The sequence below is a fragment of the Camelus dromedarius genome, chromosome 11 (genome assembly GCF_036321535.1).
Source record: "Camelus dromedarius isolate mCamDro1 chromosome 11, mCamDro1.pat, whole genome shotgun sequence".
Taxonomy (NCBI): Eukaryota; Metazoa; Chordata; class Mammalia; order Artiodactyla; family Camelidae; genus Camelus; species Camelus dromedarius.
The window spans coordinates 20,340,305-20,357,071 of record NC_087446.1 but is presented as its reverse complement, the minus strand read 5'-3'; the positions used below and the strand labels follow the sequence as shown (position 1 = coordinate 20,357,071).

The 16,767-nt window shown below is 38.0% G+C and overlaps 1 protein-coding gene across 1 annotated transcript in view; it reads right to left on the bottom strand.

Annotated features, from left to right (window-relative positions):
• OTOGL (otogelin like) overlaps positions 1 to 16,767 on the bottom strand; it is a 117,727-nt gene that overhangs the window by 23,244 nt on the left and 77,716 nt on the right. The window contains exons 33-41 of the mRNA XM_064491228.1: positions 13,574 to 13,653; positions 13,227 to 13,268; positions 9,500 to 9,573; positions 7,195 to 7,372; positions 6,801 to 6,943; positions 6,534 to 6,557; positions 6,348 to 6,440; positions 4,137 to 4,326; positions 1,527 to 1,741 (exon numbers count right to left, since the gene is read on the bottom strand). Coding sequence (XP_064347298.1) covers positions 1,527 to 1,741; positions 4,137 to 4,326; positions 6,348 to 6,440; positions 6,534 to 6,557; positions 6,801 to 6,943; positions 7,195 to 7,372; positions 9,500 to 9,573; positions 13,227 to 13,268; positions 13,574 to 13,653 — 1,039 coding nt within the window. The remainder of the gene's footprint in view (positions 1 to 1,526; positions 1,742 to 4,136; positions 4,327 to 6,347; positions 6,441 to 6,533; positions 6,558 to 6,800; positions 6,944 to 7,194; positions 7,373 to 9,499; positions 9,574 to 13,226; positions 13,269 to 13,573; positions 13,654 to 16,767) is intronic.

Genomic DNA, 16,767 nt, shown 5'->3' with positions numbered 1-16,767 from the left:
CACGAAGGACCTTGTAAGCCCTAAGAAGTTTAGAATTTGCTCTAAGAGTTAGTGAAAGACACTGAAGGATTTTAGGTAGAGAAATAATACAAGTCTATTTCCATTTATAAAAGATCATCTGCCTGATCTGTGGAGATTCACACATGAGGATGAAGATTAGAAGTGGGAACACTAAGTGACAAGCATTCCCTACTTTTGCCATCAGATTCACCAGGAAGTTCCTAGGGTAAATCTGGGGCCATCACAGACTAAATGGTACCCTGTGTTGCCTCACGATGCCTTGAATAGTCAAGCTGAAAAGTCTCCTGGCTTAACAAATGTTCTAAATTCCCAGTTAAAAATGTAAAAAGACAGATTACCAGATACCAAAATGACTTAAAAAGTATTTACTCTTTTTTTCATTTTTATATGCATGCATTTTTAAACAAAAACATTTAAAATGTTTTGCCTGCAAATCTCTAGGTAAAACTGAAGCTCCTGAGAGATGTGCCATTTGTATTCCATGACTTCACGTCCTTTGCCTTTTCCCTCAGGGAACTCACAGGACAGGGTGAGAACTCTGGGGTCTACACTCGGTGGTCCAGCACGGGAGGCCCAGCGCAGTGAACTCCTCGTGCTTTTACAGCGCACTCACTCTCCTTCCCAGACTCTTCCCTCCAGAAGTCTTGCACTGAACTATTTCAGTGTTGCCCTAACTCGGCCTTTCACAGCAAACTTACTCTTGCACATATTGTTTTCTTTGCTAAGGTTTCCCTCCCTTCCTCCCTTTTTTCTCCTGGCAAACTCATCCTTCTAAATAATCCAAATGTCTAGCATTCTGGGAACTCTTCTCCCAACTTGGGCTCTTACACACCTCCGAATTGTATAACTTGATGAATCTGTTCACAAGCTTGCCTTCCCTCTTGACACTTCGATGGGAAGGAGAGGGTCTTACTCATCTTTGTATCACAGGAGTTTAACACCATGCCTAGTAGGTGCTTGATGCTGACTAAGTTTCCAACTAATAATTCACGACATGCTGTATTTGTCTGTCCTTTGTCTCTAACAACAGATCTTTCTTTAATGATCCAGATTATTTAAACTATTTACCAGTAGTCACCTAAACGCAGAAAATTCAAGACTAATACAGAACTATTAAATTGAATATGTGACAGTTTCTATTGCAAGTATATACCCAAGAGGCCAGGAATTCATTAAAGCCTCGCTGTCTTGGTTTCTATAACTGGGTTATCAAGCGGCATTGATCTCTTTCTCCTAGAGGCATTTTCTCAGAGGACACAGTCTCATTTTTTTTGAAAGCTTGTAGATATAGTTTGGGGGAAAAAAAAGGGAAAAAAGAAAATTATCCTTCCTGTTCTGTAGGTCTATAAACAGTAAATGATTTTGAATTCCAAAGCAACTGACAGAAGGTTTGGAGATAAACTATTCTCAGTAGAAGAACATCATGGCAGGAACAAGAATGCGTTGGCTTTTACTCTCAACATGTCTAACGTGACAGTTCTTATTTATGGTTGCTTTCAACTTACTTTATCATGGCATGGGATGAAAACCCTTCTGTTTAATAACTCAATGCAGTCACTGCAGTTGTGCTCAGTACAGTTTCTAACGGGCCGTCTCACTGTGACTTCAAACGATTTCTCAATTTCCCAGCTCTCAATAAATAATTCTATGTCTTCCATATTCGTAATGATTGTGCCATTTTGCATCCTTAGATCATCATCTGGATCTTCATTGCAAATTCCTAAAAAGATGTGTGACATTTAGAAGGAAAAAATTTTTTTCTCTTAAACCAATAAAGGCAGCAGAAATAAATCATTTCAATAACTGATTTTAAATGAATAAATTATTTACTGAATAAGGTGCCAACTTTATGTCCTTTGACTTAAATGTTGATGGATTTTTTTTCTAATGAGATAGGAAAGAAACCATGATCCTAGAAGTCAAGATGTGTGAAAAGATCATAGAAGAACAAAGAAGAGATTGATTCTGCTTGTACACTCTTCCACTCTTACCACTATCTTGTAATTTAAGGACTAGTTCTAAAATCTGTCAAGGTGTACCCCAGATAGTGGACATTTGGTGATTGCCTCCTAAGCATCCATTCCCCCAGGAAAACCCTGTCTGAGAACATTAAATCCTTTCAGGAACCATGTCTGCCCCATCACCTAGCACATGACAGCACTCAGGGAGAGGCCCCCTGACTGGCATAAGGGTACTCCTTACTCCCTTTCATTAACAACTGTTATAGGTAATCCAGGCATAAATCAGTCGTCAGTTCATGGCAGTAACCTAGACACATAGATTTGCTCAACTTTAGGACAATCATTGTCAAGCTCAGAATTTGACCTGGGAATTCCAGGACATAGATAGTCTCTCTTCCTTGGGATGACATGCCCTACTGGTGGCTATGATGGCATGATCTGCTATTGCCTCTAGCTTCCTTGAGGAAGGCCAAACTGAAGGTAGAGCTTACTATTTTAGGGCAAAGCCAAGGGAAGTACAAAGAAATGGACCTAGAACCCTGGTAATACTTTACTTGAAACCCACCCATACTTTAAGACTTAATTTTTCTTAATTCCTAAGGCTCCCAGTTATTAAAGATATGAGTTATATATTTTTTCAAGTATCAAATGACAACGTGGGACAAGTTGTCAATAGGGACCTTCCATTCTGGTCAACTTGGGTCACACTTCTGTCCACTACAACTCTATCTGCCAGCACTCTGCTTTCCTTTTAACCAGTCACCCCTCTCCCGTGGTGGAAGTCATGAAGTTTAGGAAGTGACCCTTAGTTAGCAAAAAGGTGACCCTAACCCCTTCTCCATAGTGATTAGTTAAGAATCCAGTTAGAGAGTGTCTTTCTCCATAAAAGCTTGAGCTAACAGTAAAGGAGGAAACAAACATGAAAATCAAACGGAAATCACAGCACACAGAAGTGACAAATAAGAATAGAAAAAATTCATTCTTAAGGTCTCTGAGTTATTACTCAATAATAACTACTGAGTTATTATGTATACCCAATACCATGTGTACACAATAATTACTGTTTCCATAATGATAACCTCAAGTCACCATAGAAGTTGGTGCTATGTTTAGCATGTTCTAAACAGGCAAGGAAATTATAAACCATTTTGGCCAAACTTTCTACTAAATGCTTTCCATTTTTAAAAAAGAAGGTTGGGTATTTCATGTAATTTGTTGAGGGCAAGGACTTAGTCTGTTTGTCTTGAGTTGTCAGCACCAAGCATCGTATCAGACACTCAGAAGCTGATCGATAAACTTTTATTCAATTAACATTTAGTGAGCTTAACATAGATAAACTTGTAATAAGCTAATATGTACTGACTGTGTTAAGCAATGTGTTAAGTGTTTCACACTTACTTTCACATTCAATTCTAACAATCTTAAAGGTAGATATTACTATTTCCATTTTAAAATAAGGAAACGGATGTTCACGTCAACATCTGTAAAGGGGGTAGCTCTGTTCCACTTTCTGACCAGTAGACAGTACCTTTCTTTTACTTTTTCTATATACCTAGAGTTAATGTACTGTGACATTAAACCTAAGGGTAAAGGTACAACTAGGCATTACACTTTATAATAAAACTAGGACTAACACTCAGAACACTGTGTTCTCTGTATATAACTTTCAAGATGACTTAACTAAGTTTTTCCTTGATTTCAAACTTAAAAAATAAGTAAGAAACAAAGTTATTTATGTCTTTAATAGTTCTATGTCTCATTTTTATCACTTATAAATTAACATTAGTGCCTACTTATTTGGGGACCTGTTTGAATTAAATGAGATAAAAGTATGTAAAATAATGCCTGACACTCCATTAATGCTCCATAAAGATGAGCCAGTAGGGAAACAAACGGTATTGTAGTAACAGTGGGAAGCATATATTTCCATAAAATACCCAAGTCGAACTGTTATTTCTTGTTTTATTAGCCCATTTCTGGAAAGACATTGCTTCCTTCAGTATTCACATGGGGAATGGAAAGCTAACATCACTTCTCCAACCCCAAAAGTGGGGCAGGAGGGGCTAAAGCAGTGTGATGTGAACAAAAAGAAGGAGTAGCAGGAGGAGCAGGAGGAGGAGGAGGAGAAATAGAGATTAAAAGAGCAGTGCTCACCACAAAGTCCTTCTGTGGAAGATGACAGGTTAAACTGAGAGCCAAAATGAATGTCTATGATCCCGGTAAGATGAGCCCACTTCACGATGAGTCCAGCTGGAGTAGTTATCACATACATTGAACCAGAATCCTCTATGGACAGATCTTGATTTGAGAAGGGCAAAGGCACAACAAGAGAATCCACTTCTACCTAAAATTATATGATGCATGCACACCTATCAGAAGGTTTATGTTTAAAGGTACACTCATTAAGATTAGGAGGATTCAGATAATTCTATTTCTTTTGGTTTAATATAATCTATTTTCAAATGTTTAAAAATTTAATTCTCTGCTGCCACAGTTCCTCATAATTCCTCAGTTCTCTTTTTGCTTTCTCGCTGTCTTGCTATATTCAGTATTTGTTCTCACCTCATTGCCCCTTATTTTCTTCAAAGCTTAAATTTCTTCTAAGTTACATACGCTTTTTTTGTCTGTTTCCCCCAGTACATGTTGATTATACCATCACCTCCTAATACAAATTTAAGGTAATAAAGTTTTTTTTCTAGGATGTTTTCTTTAATCTGAATTCTCTCTTTGATCTTCTTAATCAGTGTTTAAATATAATGTTCATAACAACCATCTGTGAAGCTCAGTAAAGATTAAGAGTCCCAGAAATTCTACTTCCAAGGTTTGGATTGGATTCTAGATTTTTTATTTTTCATGTGGTTCCTTGGTAATGCTAATACAGGTAAGTCAAGGATTTTACTGTGAAACAGTTCTTTAAATAACAACAATGACATGGAACTGTGAGCTGTAACCAGCAGTAAATTTCTCAGAGTTATACCTGACTAACCATCCAATTTCTCATCTTTATAACTTCCTCACACTGCCACCCTCAAGCTGAACATCCTTCTTTGCCTGGTTAATTTCTACTCATTCTTTAAGATTTATCTTAGGTGTCACATCCCCCCAAATATTTATTTGACCTTCTGATAAGCTGCGTGTAAATGACCCTCATCTCTCTCCCCGACAGCTTGGTCATCATTCTATCACTACCCCTCCTACAGCCTTCTAATTGGTAGATAATTACAGTTATGCACCTCACACACAACTCCAAGTTACTTGAGATCAGGACCTGTATCATTTTATCACATAAACTCTCACTAAATGATTTTTTAAGTTAATAATTTTTCTGCTGAATACATGACCAACCGTGAGTTCAGCTGAGGCCAAAAAATAAGCCCTTCTATCCAAATGCTCACAGCAATAGCACTGACCAGGTCTGAGTTCAAATTTATTTCCCACCCACCTCCTGTTAATATATCAGCCTCATTCAAATCAAGGAGATACATAGACATTCTTTCTTCCAAAAAAGTAGCACATTCATATATTTTACGTTTGACTTAAAATTAAGCTTTCTAACACCTTTCTGTATTTTAGGCTCACGTTAACACTGTTTCCAGCCTAGAACCTATGGCCTGTGCCAACAGACAGAATTATTTCCAGAAAGCATATAACATCTCGGCCACTTTGAGCAAAATCTTTATACATTATTTTCTTATGTTTCTGAGAGAACTGTTTAGATCAGAGTGAAGCGTCCCCCTTAGAACTCACTCCTATTTGGTACACATGTACTCCTTGGGATAAAAGTTTTTCCTGTAAAACCTAATGGCTCCTTTCCAACTTTTTTTCTGATACATTGCTCTTCTTCAGTTTATTTCAATTAAGTTAAATGTTCCTTCATTTTTTTCTAACTTTAGCTATCACTTATTGACTGAAAAAGCTATGGCGTCGGCATTTCAAAACTACTCTTTCCATCTGTTCTTCTCCCTGTGGTCTTCTTTCTGGTATTCTTGGCTGCTACTCTTTGCAACCTTATGATCCTCTTTTTCACATCGTTTCCACTTTGTCCAATTTGAAACATTAACATTAACTCTAACACTAAGAAGCCTGGCCACCTGCACTATGCAAGAGGGCTTTAGCATATTTAACATGGCTGTTTCAGTGAACTTCACAAGGAAAGAAATATTTGCAACAGTTGGCACGTTATGGTAAGATACACATAAGAGTATGAAACACCTTTTCAGACTGTCCCTGGAAAGAATGATTAGACATCATAGCAATGAAACTCCACAGATATGTTTAATCTCCCCTCTTTTTGGAAATAATTGAGTTTATGTAATTTCTTAACTTCATCTAATGTGAGGATAGGTTTTAACTTTGTGTTCCTACCGTCCTTGCTGCCCGATTGATGAGTATTTTATGAAGAGATGTGGTCAAATTTAACTTCTTAAAACAAAGTCCAGGGATTCTTCCAGAGGAAACCTTAATTTGAAACAAAAATTAAAACTTCATGGAGTTAAACTTAATTTTAGCAATAAACAGAAGGAATTTACTAAACACTTTGCAAATACTCACTAGCTTTTTAAACGAGTTTCCATTCTGAAAAAAGAAGCATAAAGAAAAATTAATTTTTTAAAGGAATATATTACTTGACTTTTAAAAATATTATTTGGATTAATGTTATATACCTCTAAATGTATTTACATGGAACATGTTTTAAGAACCAGAAGATAAATCTCATTGAATCCTTGAGTTCCTTCTTACTCTGAGATACCTAATATTGCAACATACTTCAGCTACTAGATTTATGATGAAATGACAAAAGAGTGGATTGTGACCTACCTGATTCATGGAACATTTTTCTATATGAGCAACTATAATTTCCCCAGGAATTCTTACTAAGATATATGAAGCCATACTATACAATGCTGCATTGTTTCCATCAAATGTAATAATGCTGAGTTCTGACAACATGGAACACCGACCTAAAAAAATGGTGGAGAGTGGATTCAGTCCATTAACTAGTCATTTGTATTTGTAGAAATAACTGCTCCTTTTATATTAAACTTACTATGTTTGACAAAAAGTGACTCTAAAAGTTACATAATGGGGACCAAAATCATAAAACCAATGAAGAAAGCTCAACAATAACTGCCTTGAGGAGGTGATTGTTTCAAAAAGATAATACTCTTCGCCTGATGAACAACTGACTGCTGTGTAAGAAACGCAGACTCACATGGACATTCCCACTCAGGGCAGCAGATGTCGCTGTTCACTTGAACGGGTCTCCCCCGGAAACCACAGTCAGGCACTTCCACAGCCTTTGGGCAATGAAGAGACCAGTTGTACAACTGCCATTCCATATTGAGGCATATGTATTGGCTACAGTTATACACAGGATCAAATTGTTGAGGCTGTTAATAAAAAAGAAAATTAATGCAGTTTTTTTTTAACAAATGCATTCAATTAATTTTAAATTTCCCATTTGCATTGCCTACAGTGTAGATTTCCTAACACAAAACCTTTAAAAAGATGAATGATTAAAATTTCACTACTATTTTTTGTCCAAGTAACTTCTCTAAAATAGTATGGACTTCATTTAAGCTTTACCTTAATATTGAGTTAATATCAGAACTGCTGAAACAATCTTTAACAAGGTCACCGATGCTCCACTGCTAAACCCAATGATCAATTCTCAGACCTAATCTACTTTGACCCACTAAAATATTTAGTATAGCTAATTACTCCATCCTTTTTAATACTTTCTTTCCTTGGCTTCCAGATCATCTAAAATCGCCTCCATTTTCTCCTGTCTCACTGGTTAATCCCTTTTGCCTGCTTGTCATTATTTCTCAGCCTACTAAAATTGTAGTGGCCCTGTCTCTTCCCTCTCTGCACTCAATGCCTTTGTGATCTCATCTAATCTCATAACTTTAAATACCATTTATCCACTAAGAATTCCAAAAATTTCATCTTAACTTGACTTCTGTCCTAAACTCCATTTACATTCATCAGATCTGTATATCCATAGTCTTACAAGGCAAAACTGAACTCTTGAGTATACCCACACCACACCTACTGTTTCCACAATTTCCCTATCCTGACTACTGCCAACTTTGTCCTTCAGTTGTTCAAGACAAAGATCTTGGAATCCTTAATGCCTCTTTTTCATTCATACCACGTCTAATCCTTCAGCAATTCCTGTGGCCTCTATCTGCAAAATAGATCCAGAATCCAGGCATCTCTCACCATCTCCACTGCTATCACCTGGTCCAGATCACCATCATCTGTTGCCTAAATTCCTGCAGCAGCCTCCTTACTGGTTCTATTGTCTCTTTACATCCCTTTCTCAACACAGCAGCTAAAACAATCCTGAAAGAAATCAGAGCATACAACTCCTCTGCTCAAAAACCTCCCTTCACTTCCTGTGTCAGTTAGAATGAAAGCTACAGTCTTTACAATCATCCACAAGGCTTTACATAATCTAATTTATTTCCTCCTATTTTATTCCACACTTTCTTAATGGCCTCCTTGTTATTCTTCTATTGTTTTAAGATGTTAGGTACTTTCTCTGCTTAGGGCCTTTTGGCTGCGGGGCCCCCCTGCCTACAACTCTGTTGCCCTGGTTCTTTACATGGTTCACTCTATTAACTCTTCAGATTTTTTGCTCTAATTTAACAGTCACTTTATCAGCAAGGATCAGGAAGGATCATTTCATTAAATATAGTTTTATTTCTCTCCTGAGCAGCAACCTCTAACATTTTACATAACTTGGCAATTTATTTTATCTTTTTTCAGAACCCAGTAAAATGTAAACTCCATAAAAGCAGAAGTTTTTGCCTGCTTTTGTATTGTTTTAGCCATGGTACCTGTAGAGTTCCTGGCCAGAAATGGTGTTAATTAAATATTGGCTGAATAAATGGTTTATCAGAACAAGTGACATATCTGGAAAAAGAAGATAACTTCTCAAGTCTCATTTAAGACAATTACTAACTCTGGAATTCAATGACTTTATCTTTTTTTTCTTTCTAATATGTCTTTGTCATCTTGCACTGTGCCTGCCATAAAGTAGCTGCTTAATAAATATTTTTGAATGCCTCACTTACAGAGATGCCCACATGAAACTCTTTATTATTATTATCATTAAAAGATTATTATTATTTAAAAATCATATGTAATTATTATTAAATTAATGCATTATCCAATTAATAAATCAATAAATAAAAGTATTAAATCACCACATGTAATTAATATTACACCTAATTATCACAATTATTATTATCACACAATTGTTCTTAAGGAATCATATTTAAGACTTCATTTGCATTTTGTTTTTTCATAGTGTGACCAGAATCTAATTAATAAGAAATATCTGACAGCTAAGGAAATACAATCATTAAAATGTAACACTTATTTCCTTTTAGCAAGGAAAGACTAGAGCATGTACAAAAAGGAGTCTAATAGCATTTGGATGGTGATACGGAAAGGTGAACAGACACAATAAGGAAACAACTAACAGCTGAAGAGATTACCAGCCATACCTCACACTCCAAACCTGTTGTTGGTGTTAGCATTTCAAATGCAGTGAAGTCTGATGGAGTAATCATTTCTGGACCTGTTGGTAATAAAGGTATCCTCTCCATTAGTGCAATGGTATCGATCATATATAAAATTCACTTGTGATAGAAACCATGCTAAGAAATTTTACATAGATTATTTCAATTAATGTTTGCAAGAACCCTGTGAAGTAGAAAATAATATAATTGTCATTTCATAGATAAGGAAAGTAAGGTGTAGACAGGTAAGCTACTAAGTGTCAGAGGCAGAATTCAAACTTGGGAAATCTGATTCCAGAGTCCTGGCTTTTAATCACCATTCTATAAACATCTTCATTGCCCTGACGGTGTCAACAATCATTTAAACAGGTCGAAATATCAATGTTAACACTACAGATTGCTCAGGAGTTACATTTCATTGCATTTTTAATGTAAGTAGTGAGGCTGATTCATTTCCCTGGTGAATCTCTAGAATGTGTTCCTTGTAAGCAGAATAGATGGATCTGTGAACCACATGGAGGGACCACTTGGAGACCCCACTGGTGGGTGCAGTGAAGGCGTGATGTATGGAAAGAGAAAGTATGGCTTATAAACGTTTGTAAGATACCTTCCGAAGAGACAAAAATGAAATTTTGCCCAGCTGTAACTGCAGTGTCCATCTTTCTAAATTAGTTTCTTAATGGCTGCTGTAACAAATTACTACAAATTTAGTGGCTTAAAATATCATCAAATTATTATCTTGTGGTTCTGAAAGTCAGAAGTCCAAAAACCAAGGTATCAGCAGGGCTGCATATCATCCGGAGGCTCTATGGGAGAATCTGTTTCTGTGCTTTTTCCAAATATGAATTGCCTGGATACCTTGGCTCATGGTTCCTTCTGTCATCTTCAGAGCCACAGAATAACATCTTCAAATCTCAGTCGCTCTCACTCTCTCTTTCTGCCTCCCTCCCTCTTCCTCCCTCCCTGCTGATTCTGACATCTGACATGTGTTACCTTCTCTGACTCTGACTCTCTGCCCTCTCTATTATAAGGACCCTTGTGATTACACGGGGCTCACATGGATAATCCAGGATAGCTTCCCCATCTCAAAATTCTTAACTTCATCACATCTGCAAAGTCCCTTAAGCATGTAAGGTCTCATATTCACAAATTCTGGGGATTAAGACATGGGTATCTTTGGAGGGCCATTACTCAGCCTACCATAATGACATAAGAGAAAAACTTCCTTTTTTTGTTAAATAAATTCTATAAATAACCTTCATTTTGTATTTATTTTATAGTTTCTAACTTACAGAAAAGATGAAGTAGAACAAAAATTCCTATCCCCTGGTCCTATTAAGCAGTATTCATGATATATTAGATATTGTACCTTCTAAAGAATATGACATTTTTACAGACAAATATCTTCATTTCCATCATCATAAATGTTTAAGCAAATAGGAGACAAAGTTCTAGCCCAGAGCAAGCACAGAGTCGTGGAAAATTTTGATGACTGGGGGTCCGAGTGGTCTTAGCAGTAAGAGAGTCCATTGTCTTCTAAAGTCATCAGTGGGTTATAAGCCCTGTCTGGGGACAGAAATATAATAATCAAGCTATTCTGATAACTATGGCTTTGTAGTAAGTTTTTAAATTGGAAAGTGTGAGTCCTACTTTGTCTTTTTTCAAGATTTGCTTTGGCTATTCTAGGTTCCTTGCATGTCTATGTGAATGTAGGGTCAGTTTGTCAATTTCTGCAAAGAAGTAACTGGGATTTTGACAGAGACTGCATTAAATCTGTAAATCAGATTTGGAAGTATTGTCATTTTAGCATTATTCAGTCTTCCAGGAACATGAGATGGCTTTCCATTTATTTTGATCTTCTTAATTCCTTCAATAATATTTTGTAGTTTTCATTGTACAAGTCTTATACATCTTTTGCTAAATGTATTCCTAGTAATTTTTTTTGATGCTACTGTAAGTAGAATTGCTTTTTTCATTTCAGTTTTAGATTGTTCATTGCTAATGCATAGAAACACAATTGATTTTTAGTACACTGGTCTTATGTTCTGCAGTTTTGATGACTTAATATTATTTGCATGTTAATTAGTCCTATTAGGTTTTAGTGGATTCTTCAGAACAATTTGTATACAAGATTGTATCATCTACAAATAAAAATAATTTTACAGGGTAGTTTTCTTACCCCTGAGGCTCATGGAGTAAAATCCATCTCCCCTACATATTGACTGTGGCTTAAGTTGTTTTAGATGTTTAAAATATACAGTGACTATTGATTTGGGGGGATAGTAAAGAATGCAAAGTAGACAGCAGAATAATGAACAGTATAGCTCCCAGATTTAGTATGTGCAGTGTTATTCACAGACTTATTCCTTCCATAGATTAAATGACGTAAGGGAAGAACCCCCAGCCCCTCTCAAAAGATGCTTTAAACTATACTAAGTTCACTGATGTCTAAAATTTCACAGCAGTGGAGTAATTCCTCTTCTCTACGATGGTAATAACAAGACCTCTCTCACAGCGTTCTCTTAAAGATTAAATATATGCAAAGTCCTTAGTGCAAGGCCTGACACACAGTAAATACTCAATAAATAGCAGCTATTGAGAGCAGTAATAATAGTGATGAAGGTAGTGAGGCTATTATTTGGAAGGTGTCAAAGGACTTATTAAAAACCTCCAGTGAGTTCCCGTTGCCTTCAGAAAGAAAGAATCCAAGTTTCTTACCATGGACTATTTGTGATCTGGCCCCTGAAAATTGCTTCTACCCATCTCTGGGCACATTTCCCCAACACGACATGTTCAGGATACACTGACCTGTTTGGAGGCCCTCTGTGTGACATGTTCCTTCTCAGTCCAGGCCTTTGCACACACACACACTTCCTCCTCCTCCAAGCTATCCAACTCTGACCTTCTGCTACCCTACTGAGACCACGCCTCCAAAATAACCATACTGACCACACCTCCGAAATAAAACGAGACGCCTCGCGCTTACTGCTTGTACTCCCCCTATGGTAATACCACAGGAGCCCACAGACTATCAGCTGTTTTAGGGCTGGTGCTGTGACTTCTTCACCGTTCTCTCTTCCTCCCCACTTCCCACCCCCAGGGTCAGGACAGTGCCTGGCAGGGTTGACACTCCATTAAAGCTGGTCAAATAAATTTAAAAGAATAAACATCTAAATTTTCCTAAATGATAATCCCAAGAGAAATCATACATTAAGTTTGTCAAGCCTTGCTGAGCGGATTTATTTCATCGTTTCCTGAGGCAAATTTCATAGCGAGGGAGAGAAGCCGGGGTACAAGCCCAGAACAGCCCCTGCAGAGGCTGGGAGAGAACACAGGAATGGGAATAAAAGTTCCTAAAGGAGGACTTCATCTGCCTTAAAGTCTCTTTAGCGGCAACTTAATCACTGTGAAAATTTAATCAGGCTTTAGCAAAAGCTAAATTCCAAGGCAAAAGTGTGAGGGAAGTCCTCATTAACTACACTAACTGAAATGGAGAGAGGTAGGCCAAGTGCAGAAGCCACTCACAGGAAGTGGCTTGTTGATCCAGCAAACAGGTACTTAGTGAAGCAAAGGTGACTGCTGGGCTCTCTAGGCGATGGGCCAGTACTAACACCAGCGGCTATGGTAAGTGTGCCAAGATTTAAGTCACATAATGCTAAGTGTAGTGTCTGAAGTTGTAACAATAACTGTACACCTGGGTAGAGAGGCTTACCTGGTGTAAGGAATGCTGGTTCTGTGGGAATCAGAGGTATGCCTACAAAGAAACAAAGACACTCTTCCTTAATCTGTTTTGCTTAAAGTTGAGGCCCACAGAGTTCATAGAGGGAGGCTTAGCTTCAAGGAAAATGTTTTGGGAGAGATAATTCAGGAGGAATGTTAGAGGGAAGACTTACAAGGTCTAGAAAGTAATTCAGAACAACAACTTTGAAAAGGACATTGAAGAAGAATCTTCTAAGGCTTACTGTCTGCCTAAAACTTCTGTTTATAATCACTTGCCATTAGAGAAAAAAATACAAGTTTTATACTTTTTGGAATAAATTAAATAAGGTTCACACTTACAGTCTTCTGGATAAACACATTTGAGGGTGACTTCATCGAGGATCATATTTTTAGGGCAGTAGGGCAAGCATCCTTCAACTCTTTACATGAAAAAAAATTAAAATAAAAAAGTTAAAATACAAAAAATATACTGTATTTAATATATGTAACTAAGATACATTTCGCCTAAAATTCTTCTATTCTCTTTGTCAAAGACAGGAGGGACCATCCTGAGTGTTTTTCCTCTAAGAGAATGAAGCCAAGGCAATGACTGAGATTACATCTTCTTTCTCGTCTGGTTGGGGTTCAGAGTCCAATTTATTCTGATTCAAAGGACATAAATGTAGTCTTCATGTACAACCAAGTATTAGATTCATACATACAAAAGAGAATTAATGTACACATAGTTATAAAAACACTTGCTTATCTGCCTCTCAAATACACCAGCAAGCTATATTTTTAATATTTTAAAACATTTCAACTGCTTCATCTGTAAAGTAAAAATTTGGACCAAAAATACTCAAGGCCCCTTCCCAATTCAGTATGGACTGAACGAACTTGACACTGGGGCACGTGTTGCCACCAGAGGGCACTTGTTTAAGGAAGGAAATCCAGACAACACTTTAGAAACCAAGAAGAGCTCTTTCTCTTTTAACAGGAGACACTTCAGCCATCTCTTGGATGCCTCCTTTACAAATTGCTTTTAAACATTAACAGCTCAGCTCATATGACCAATTATTTATTTCATAAAATGAATTTAAATAACAAAACTTTAACCAGTCTATGATATTTCTATTCTACTCTAGACTCTGTCAAGCAAAAAGAAAAAGTAAGTTACTGGATTACTGGCAATACTGGTGCCAGTGAGTTATTATTAAATAAACATCATTTTTTATGCATTTCAATTATTTTGCCATTGTTTTATGCTAGTCAAAACCACAGCTATCCTCTTAAAATACTTTCCAAAAACTAGTAACCTGTTCCTTAAAAATGCCTTCATGGTTGCACATAGTAGGATCCTCTTTATTTCATCATATAACTGGTAAACAAGTCAACTTCTGACTGATGAAGATGCCTCTGATGCAGAACGATTCTTACGACAGGTTTATTACATAATGGGAATAGCTCTATTTACGTACAGGCTCCGTGGTATGCTAGCTGGCATCTTTTCTCACAGAAGTTCTCATTTCCACTAGATATTTTTATTTTCAACGCTTGCAATGTGCCAGAAACTGAAATCATCTAGAAGAAGTCTGGTGGTTCTATTGGGGTCTTGGGGGAGGGGTGCAGGGCTATGCTGACACCCCAACTCAGTACTTGCGTCTCCCCTCAGGGCTGCTAGGACAAGGAGGAGCCACAGGGAGGGGCCTCGGCATGGGGAGAGGGGAGAAGTAGAAAGGAGAGAGTGACGAAGATGGAGATGAGAAGCAGTTTGGCTGGAGTGAAGCTTCCTCCTGAATCTCTCCTCTGCATTCCAACCATACCAAAAAAGAAACTTCGGGGAGCTACAGACCACACAGTGGAAGCACTGACGATCTGGGTTCCACCACCCTGGAGGCTGGGTATGCCACAAGAACGAAACTAGCCAAATGCCACTACAAAATACGGCTCCATTTCCTCCAGGGGCCAGGGCTGGCCACACCTCTCTCCCTTCCTTCCTCTCCCACACGCTCTCCTCCTTGCTACGGGGCCCCTGTTATTTATCCTCCTCCTGCTGACTCCCTGAGAGACCAGAAATAGGTTTGTGAATGTGATGAGTCCAAGTGAATGGAAGATTTCTTCTCAGAAAGAATTGGTTGGTTTTAATTTTTAAGAAAATAAACAGAAATATTTCCTTTCTCTCTGTTCCCATAGCACTTGTGATCCAACAGCATGGAGTTGTGCAAAGCTCTGGCTCTGCTGTGTGGTCTAGGGCACACTGCTTCATTTCTCTGTGCCTTGGTTTGCTTTCCCTTCTGAAAGTGGGAACAATGAGATCACTGATCATACAGCACTTAGCACACAGTGTGTGTCACACTGTGAAGACTTCGAGGTGCTAACTGTGGTGGTGGTTATTTCTCTAGCCCCCTTCCCACCGCATTGTCAATGATCTGCGTTTGTTTCTGTCTTCTTCTGAAAGACTCTGAGCTCCTTGAAAGAGAGGCTGTGTCTCATTTATTCATATGCCAGAACCTTTTTAGTGCCTGTGTTTGTCATGGAATAGAAGCTCATAAACTACTACTGGAAAATGATCCTTTTAAAAATATCCCCTCCTCCTGCTGCTGCATTTCTCTGTCTCTTTCACAGCAAAGCTCCTTCAATAAAACAAACAAAAAAAAAGGAGCTATTACACTGCCTGTCTCCATTTTGTCTCTTTCTAGTCTCCAGATTTCCAAATCCAATGAACAATTCTGTCTCAAATTTTAAATCCTCAAAACCAAATTCCTGACTTTTCCTCCAAACTGTTCCTCCTAACATCTTCCTCACCACAGTAAATGGCAACTCGGTCCTTCCATTAAATCGTATCATTTGACTATGTTGATATTTGACAAGTTTTGATCACAAAAATGGCAATTCCATATGGTTCTGAAACCTACAAAATGCTGGGACCTGAACTGGAGTCCTCAACTCCTCTTTCTTTTATAATTGACGTTAAATCCATCAGCATCTCCTCTGGCCCCAAGTTCAAAATATTTCCAGCATCTGGTCACTTGTCATACTTTCCTGGGCTACTAACTTAGTTGAATCCCCTTCATGTCTTGTCTGTATTACGGACCAGGTCTGTCCTGTGCTTCCCCTCTCCAAAAGTCAGCCCAATAGCCAAAGTAAACATTTTAAAATGCCAATCAGATCACGTCACTCCTCTGCCTAAAACACATCAGGGCATTACTCAGAAATACCAAGTCCTTGGGACAGGCTCCAGGGCCCTGTGTGACACACCACCACTGTGAGTCTCTGGTCTCTTCTTACCTCTCAGTTTTGTTCACTTTGCTCCGACTAACTAGCCTCCTCTCTCATCCTGAAACACACCAAGCACATTCCTACCCCAAGACCTTTACGCTGTTCTCAGACTGACAGGCTCTCTACCCAGACATCCACATGGCTAGTGCCCTCACATCCTCCACATCTCTGACTAGATGTCGCTTTGTCAGCGTGTTCTTCCCAGACCACCATAGAGTAATTAGCACACACACCCCCATTATGTTCCTGTTTCCCTTCCTTTCTTTATACGTCTC